The following is an 8,689-nucleotide window of genomic DNA, read 5'->3' as shown; positions in this document are numbered from 1 at the left end:
GGGCCGCAGCGAGGCGGCGCGCACTCGTGGAGGCCGTAATGGGGGACGAGGGATCAGAGAGTACGGAGGTTGCGGCGAGATCCGTTGGGAGGTTTCGGACGTCGTAGAGCACTGACACCGACTAACACATTGAATACTCATATTTGCGTTAGGGAGTTGCCGGGAGGGAAGCGAGGCGGCGGAGGCAGCATCTCCGCGCGCACGTCCGTGACGTCACGAGGCCAGGGAGGGAGGGAGGGACCCCGGCGTCGCGCGCGCCGCCGCGGCACGACCTCCGCCGGCGACCCGAAAAGGCGGCCCTCAACGCTCTCGACCTCGACCGCGGTTCAGCGAGACGCAGGGAGACGGGCGGCGCCACAGGAAACGCTGAACCGGAAAAGTCGAGACTAATCGCCGTAAAAGGAACCCCGGGGCGGGACCTCTGGAGAACCGGGGCGATGCGCGGGGGTCTCGGCCGTGTTATGCTGCTGCGTCAGCTGTGCCACAGTGTGTGAAAATCGATAAGATGTTTTTATTGATGACTTTCGGTTGACGTCCCTGACCCTGAACATCATTTTGAATGCTGTGTGATTTTCCATACTGGTTTCGACTTTGGGATAAACAAACCCACGGCCTCAGGCATTATTGCTCACAAGGGTAGATTTTAATAAGATATATAGCCAGATACCATCAATTAAAAAAGAACATCCCTTGACATTCTGCTGACCTTTTCAGGATGTGTTTCAGTCAGTGAGAAATGTGTCTCATCTGTTCAGTGGAAGATGAGTTCCCCTTGACCAAAAGGCTTTCATCTCACATTGGGTTCTGGTAGCCTCCTGGAGAAGCCATACAGACTGTTCATGAATATCAATATGTTTTATCTTATTATATTTATGTGATATTATTTTAGCTTTTTAAAGTGCCTTTGGCTCCCCAAATGTCCATGCTTAGTTAGTTATTATCAAATGTTCCTTCAGACTATGAATAAGCCATGAAGTATTCTGCTTGATGAGTGTATGATAAACACCTGGTGTTGGAATTTACCGTTATGTGAAGTAATTTTTTTAAATTGTTTTAAATTTAAATACTTTACCAGTTATTGACGGAGACTATGTCTTCAACACTTCACTCACTGTAATATTTAACATTACTAAGGTTAAAGTGTATTGTTACTTTTCTGTTGACAGATACCATAACTTTATCTGAGGGATCTCACAGGACACTGTCATTGTATTTCCTCATCACTACTATATAGTATTGTATGTGGGTGGATGATGAAGGAGTGTTGTTAATTGCACATATTTTTTGGTTAATATTTAAACACATGCTGTTGATATATTTGAAATGGTGGCTTTGTCACACACGTGTTCTTCTCTTAAATGGCCGGTTAATTTATTTTTGGCATTTTATTTATTTTGTTTGTTTTTCGTAGGTATTTGAAATGAGTCACCTGTTCCTGTCACATGCTGCTTGCTGTACTGTGAGCCTCCTTATGGTTGTTGGTCCCTTGAGTGTCCCCAACACCACTGAGTCTTCTTGTTCAGTCATTCACTGGGGTGCATAGTGCAGTTGATGTATAATACATTATGCTGATTATATGAAATTAACTTAACTTATGTAAATTATAATGTATAGAATATGGTGCTGTGAGAACTATTAAACTGATATTTAACATGACTTATCTTTTTTTGCCTTAAAAGGAAAAAGAATGGATCTCACAGTTTGGCTCGTACTGTTTTGACCTCGATTACAACAGTCCACGGATTAACTGTATGGGCAGGTGGCGTTTTATTGTATGCAGAGGGGATATAGAAAATATACTATAATTCACTTGAAGCATTACCGCTGGTGGGTCTGCTCTGTGTACTGTGTGATGAATATCAAAGTGAGAACAGTGTGGAGAGAACAGCTGTCTCTCAGAGGGAGAGAGGGGAAGAGAGAGGAGATCCCTCTAATCTTAGCCTCAGGGTAACCAGCGGGCTAAGGGTTAATGGAAAAAGAGAACAGAGCTTTGATTATTCGACAATTCTCTGTAGCCAAGAGTGGCCTACAGCCAGCCGCATGGGGAGAGAGAGAGGGGTGAGGAGGAAAGAGGTGTGATAATTGATTGTGATTGTGAAAGGGCATACACGGACGGAGTGGGGCAAGTCGAGGCGAGAAGAAATCGGCCAGAGGCTGTAATTGAAGGGCCGGGGAGAGTGAAGGTGACGTGCAAGCGGGGGCGAATAATCACCGCAGAATTAGAGGAAAAAGGGCAGCGGCGGGGGGCAAGGTGGCGAGGGCCGCCCGGCGGAGCGAACACGCGTGTCCTTTCTCAAGCTCGTGTCTTCACAATTAATGCGTTTCATACCCCCGATGATTATCTTCGTCGTCGTGCCAAACGTTTATTCCTGGAATAACCTTAGCCATTAGTCGCCACCTGAAGGGACGGGTCACAGAGTTTTAAGCTGAGGTTGTAAAATTACAGTCTGCGGACACAGCTGCTGCTGCCAAGGACCTGATCTGAGACCTCACTTTGAGTGTCTTTGTCTAACATTGACAGAGATCGTTGGTTAGAATGGATGGTGCGTGTAGGAAGGACAGAGAGAGAAGAGACATATGGAGGGAGAGAGAGATGGAGAGATCACAAATACAAAGCTGTTTGTGTGAGAGAATGATGCAGGTGGGACAGACAGCGACAAGCAGGAAGACAATCCTCTCTCCCACGCAAGCTAAAACTGAAGATCTGCAGAGGAAATTCTACATTCGTGAATCTGCAGCCTTTGGGGAGAAGGCATGTTGAAACTGGATTTAAGAGTGAGTTCATGGCTGGGCCATTGGGGACAATGGATGCCATTAAATGGCAAGATAACTGTTTTAGATAGAACACGAGATAGATAATAGACAGACATCAATACTTTTCTAAGCTCCTTGAGGAAATCAAATCAATCAAATGGAATGGTAACTCCAGTTTTCAGGACTTACATTAGTTGATAACCTAAATAATGTTTTCAAATTTGATCCGCAACAATGGAGGTTATTGGAGTGACAGAGACGATGTGATCTCAGTGAGTAGGCTATAATAACGCCGGGGAAGCGGACTATATTGTGATCGGGCCTGCTGGAGATCTCTCGTCCTGGAACTGTTCATTTCAGCACCACAACAGCGCGTCTAGTTTAAGGGCAGTGTGAAGCGCTTGTGTTCCCCGTTACTGGTGGCTTAGAGGTAGAGAGCGCGTCTTGAAACCCGGAGGTTGAGGGTTCAAACCCCGGATTGACTTGTTCTCATTGCTGCTCTGTATTCCCTGCCTGTGTGGACGTCACATGTTGGGTACTAACGCAGCACATATTACACGATGTCAATTGCAACAAAAAGTTGTTAAATCTTCATTGCAACAAAGTTGTCAATAAACTGACATTTATGAATACGTAAAAAACGCAGATAATTGTGATGAAAGAGGGGTTTTGTCAGTCTCGTATGAATTAAATTAGGCTTCTTGCAATTTTCTTAGTGTCCGTTTTGTAGAGTCCTAAATGAATACTCACTGTTTCACCTGCAGGCTTATGACTCATCCCCCAGCCTCCGCTATCAGGCACGGCCATTAGAACTCTCCTTCAAAGGCGTTACTATCCAAATAATGGATGGTAAAAGCACATAATGGCTGCAGGGACAACGGGTCTATGGCTGCTTATCCCAGCCCTCTCTGTAAATATTATCTAGTCGAGCGGCGGCACCCACAACCCGGCCGGTACTAGAATAAAGTTTATTGTACCCGGAGAATGGCTACATATTGTAGCATCAGGGGGGAAGTGAACTACACTCCCAGCGTTCCCTGGGTAGAGAGGGGGGGGTTATGGGCGTCCAGCCAGTTAAGTGTTATATGGTCGTTGACTAGTTGCTATGGACGCTGTGATTGGGTGTGCCGCTCGGCTGTGAATGAGCTACGTTACGTTAAGTGATTGGGAAATAAATACGCCCGTGTTTGTGGCTAAAAAGGATAACCAGTTCTTCCATTCTCGCTACAATATATCAAACTGACACTGCACAAGGGAAGAAGATGAGACATAGGGAGTTGATTGGCTAGTCGCTGTTTGCCATCAACTCTGCGTAAGGGAGGGGGCCTGCACAATTTATCTAGGATGGGAGCGCCACATCTGTCTTCCCGTCAGCCAATGAGCGCTCTAATTTCCCCCCACTCTGCCTGGCCCGTCCTCTCGTAGTGGACAGTACAGGCAGCGGGCAGCACTCTGCCGCAGATGAGAGAGGAAGAGTTAACGTTGCGTCTCGCCCGGTGACGTCGTGAGTGAGTGAGGGACAGTGTTCGGAGCGAAGAGAGGGAATAGGGGAGGTGCTCTGGGTACAGTTGCTTGTGTGAGCGCGTGTAGCCTATCGTGTTTTTTTCTTTCGAAACATGATTTACGCCCGTGAAATACAACCATGTTTAATTTGGGCCACATAATAGACGTCTTTCGGTCTTGATTTTAATGCTTTGGGCAGTATTGGTCGCCCAAATCATACTTTTGCACACACTGCTGTCGACATTTGCTGTTTATCTTCTCCCTGCGAGTCGTATTCGACGGAAACATGGCAATAGAACGATCGTCCTATATTTGTAAGTATGCAATAGGCTAGTAGCCTTCTTACTATGACATATTGACGTGTGTTTTAAATAACGTAAGTGTTAAAGTCTGAACCGAATGCTTTTGCGTTAGAGCGTGTTAATATTTCTAAACCATATGGACTTTAAAACCAGAACTGTGGACTACTTCACACACAAGTCTGATTCCCACTGTTGTTATGACTGAACGCGACTGTTAACGGTTCATGTGATGTGTAATTCTAAACATATGATTTTTTGATGTTTGCTAGATGCGATTCTTATATATTGACGAGCCTAGCATTTGTAAACGGATTTGCAATTATTTGTTTGTATCTCGCTTCCTCGGCCATCAAACAGATCTGTGCATTATTCTAAACAGAGAGGTGCTATATCATATTGGTTGTGGCTGCTCGCGCGCGTGTGCACACCAATAGGCTTCACACACATCTTCCCCGCACGCACGCACGCACACTCACTCACACACACACACGCACGCTGGATATGCCAAGCCTCTTTTTGAGATCATCTTTGCCAGCTGTTACCTTGGGACAAAGCTGAACGGTGCAGTAAGTTGGGATATTTCAGCCTCCGCGGTGCAATGGGCTCCATCACCCCATGTTGTTCCATTCTATTATGATCGTTTCATCTTCAAAAACGGTATGAAACAAACATTTGCTGAATTTGCCTAAAGGGGTGACTCTCGTAGGGGGTGGGATTGTCATGATAGTAGAGATGTTGGAACAGACACCGGTTCCTGGGCATCAACACTTCACTGCTGTCATCCAGGAACAGCATGGATATCATCTGGCAATGTTAACCCCCCCCCCCCCCCCCCACACACACACACATACTGCCCCCGACTCAAACAAATAACAAAAAACACTGCCTCTATGCCTTGAGAGGATCAAACATAATTGTGTTGAGATGTATGGTGGCCTAGTACAGGCCATACGGCCGGACATATATTATATGGCCAACTAGGCACTCAACTCATTCCAGTCAAAACCATATCAGCGGTCAACAGTTTCATTATGAAGTTATGCTTTCATCATATTATGACAGTATTCTCTTTCAATGAGTCATGGGTCTCCTAATTGTGTAGACAAGCCTAGTGCTGATACACCTGTAGCACAGCCCGGCTTAGTCCGTCCTGATAAGGGCCTCATCCAGCACTCACAGCTCCATGGCGCTGTCCATGGTGCTGAAATGAACAGCTCAAGTCCAGGTTACCTGGAGGCATGCCAGCTGTGGCAGTGCTTATTGTGGATATGAATGCATGAAAAGCGACACAGCTTTGTTACACACTGGCCCGTTGCTGTTTGTTTTGGTGCGTGTGTTTGTGTGTGTGTGCCCGGTGTGTGTCAATGTTTGCGCAGACACGTGTACATGTTTCCTTCTGTTCTGTGTTTGTCTGGATCTTTTCTGAAGATTATCTGTTTTTTTGGGGGGAGGAGGGCTGAGCTCATCCCATCTGTATGTAAATGAGAAACCTGCATACTGTATTATACTTACTTCCTGAGGGCTGACTGCTGCCAACTTTAAGTTGGTCTGGCGGATACTGTTGCATGCCGTCTTGATGGGAGCTTTAGGGATTTCCCCGACATTGAATTAGAACGATCCAGACTGACGTTTTCGTGGAACACAAGGTTGCAACACTGACCTACAGTATGTTTGTATATAATACAGTCTTTTTTTAAATGTTTATTTTATGCGAGGATTGCTGTCTGTTGGTGTCTTCAGTCTTGCAGGTGGAGGAAGTCTGTGGGTGTAAATGAGGTTAATTGGTTCTTCCGCGGTGATGTAAGGTGTTTATTCATCGGTGGAAGCGCCTCGTTGGGGGAGGGTGGGGCGAGATAACGAACTGTCCTAACGAGGAGGCTAATGAAGAAAGGGGAGTTCTCCGTGTCTCTCTTTGTGTTTGTGCTAATGGAGCGTTGCGTAATATCTGCTGAAAGCCACACGCAGTGGGAGATTCATATACTGTACAGGTTATTAGACAGCGCTTGTGCAGGACAGTAGGAGGAGGTGGTGGTGGTGGGGGGGGGGGGACAGGATAAGGGGATTGAGCGAGGTGGTGGCAAGCCTGCATGGACGTGCGGGGTGACCTGAGGTGACCCATCATCTGGACTAGCTGTTCTCTGGGCACGATTGGCAGGGACACCAAGGCCTCTGCTGTGCGAGCCGTGCAGAGTAATACACAAACGCTCTCCCAGAGACCATCCATTAACACTGGGCATCAAGGAGGAGGCGCATCCCCGATGGACACTTTAACAGAGCGCAGCCCCCCACCCCCACCCCCCCTTCCACTCACACCTCCCCTCAGTACGTGGAAATCCTCTTGGGCTCGACCAGAGACTGATCTCTCTCTATATGCAGACACTGATTGACAGAATACAATACAGTTCTGCGCCCCAGTCCGCTGGCGGGTAAATGGACTCCCAGTCTCACAGTCCCGAGGCCCGTGAGACCAGCCCAACTGCCTGTACTTCTGTACATGATGGGTCTGGGTCTGCCCCAGGGACCCATGCCGCTCCAGTTCACTGACACAGAACCTGCATTAGGAGGTGAGGGTACCACCGAGACTCACACCTACCCCACTCTCTCTCTCTCCCCCTCTCTATTTTCCTGTTCATCTCTCTTTCCCTCTCTCTCTCTCACTCTTTCTCTCCCTATTCCTCTTCCCTCTATTCCCTTGTCCATCTATCTCTGTCTATCTGTATATCTATCTATCTATCTATCTATCTATCTATCTATCTATCTATCTATCTATCTATCTATCTATCTATCTATCTATCTATCTATCTATCTATCTATCTATCTATCTATCTATCTATCTATCCCTATACTGTATATATTTCCCTGTCCATCTCTCTCTCTCTTCCCCCTCTCTCTATTCCCCTGTCCATGTCTCTCTTTCTCTCTCCCTCTTCCCCCTCTCTCTATTCCCCTGTTCATTCTCTTTTTCTTTTCTTACTCGTCGCTCTCATTCCTAAGTTCATATGGTCTCGGATGACGGGAGCTGAAAGAGCAAACAGAAGGGAATGCATTCATATTTAGTGCATTGTTACTGCTCATTAAACACTACCTTATTGGAGCCTATTGGAGCAGAGAGTGGCTCAGCAAAATGTACAATCTAATCCCCCACTCTGATTTGAAAGGGAGAGAGCACTTGATGCGCAAATAAATTGGAAAAATCCAGTTCCAGGGAACCTTTTACTTAAAGGTCTGAGGAGGATTAAATGTCTGAGTAGATCAGCCGAGGAAAACATGAAATATAATACCAGTGACAGGGAACAGCTCTTGTGGGGGGGATTGATTGGATTCCATTGACAGTTTTATGCATGATGGGCCTGTTTCTGGGGCGGCAGTGCAGAGTGAGGAGAATCATGACTTTATCGCGCAGCCATCTCTTTTCTTTCAGGGAAAAGAACAGGGCGGCTGTCTTTATTTCCCCTCAGCCCGAGCCCTGGGATGTTAGCGTAGCCGCATAAGGAGATAAACTTCCCGCCGGTCTCTTATCTGTATGGACGATAAGCATCGGCGCTCTCTGAAGGACCCAGGGCCGTCTTTAATGTGATTGGTCAGCTCGTGTTCGCCGATCCCTCGCTTGGTCAGTCGCGGACGATGGGAAGTGTTGGGTCGAGGAGGCGTCCGTGGTCTCTAGGGGAGAGCGGGCCCCTGCAGGAAGGCGGTAGCAATTCTCCCCGAGTTACGGTTTTACCAAGCCTGGCTCCAGCCCCTGAATCTGAATTTTCGAAATGCAATTTCTGGGTCTGGATTTTTTAAGGTTGGAATTCCAACCGGGCCAATCAGCTTCTTTTGAATGCGCTGACGGAATTATACTGCGCGATGTGATTGGTTAGGAGATCGCTGAGGACTCCCTCTTCAGCAAAGCCCGACTTGGAAAACGGCTGCAATGGGAGCCTGTTCAGACTGAATAATGAACTGAAACGAAAATGGCAATTCAGTCAGAGTATCTAGTAGGGTTGCAAGGGGGTGGAAAAGTTCCGGAAACTTTCTGGAAATTTACCATGGGAAGTTAAGCTCAGGAATTTTGGAAATTTTGACCTTTTTTGTAGCCTTTAATAGCTTTTTTCCAACAATTTTTTATTTTCTAGGCTAGGTTTTAC

General features: G+C 46.7%; 1 protein-coding gene across 1 annotated transcript in view; it reads left to right on the top strand.

Moving 5' to 3' along the window:
* Positions 1 to 4,451: 4,451 nt before the first annotated feature.
* The window catches only part of gabbr1b (gamma-aminobutyric acid (GABA) B receptor, 1b), a gene marked incomplete at its 3' end in the record, with an annotated part of 87,577 nt that continues 83,339 nt past the window's right edge, over positions 4,452 to 8,689 (top strand). The window contains exon 1 of the mRNA XM_084455268.1: positions 4,452 to 4,571. Coding sequence (XP_084311394.1) covers positions 4,544 to 4,571 — 28 coding nt within the window. The 5' untranslated portion in view covers positions 4,452 to 4,543. The remainder of the gene's footprint in view (positions 4,572 to 8,689) is intronic.

This window comes from Borostomias antarcticus, assembly GCF_949987555.1.
Source record: "Borostomias antarcticus genome assembly, chromosome: 21".
In the NCBI taxonomy this organism is placed as follows: domain Eukaryota; kingdom Metazoa; phylum Chordata; class Actinopteri; order Stomiiformes; family Stomiidae; genus Borostomias; species Borostomias antarcticus.
Note: the sequence above shows the minus strand (reverse complement) of the source record. Positions and strands in the feature narration are given on the sequence as shown.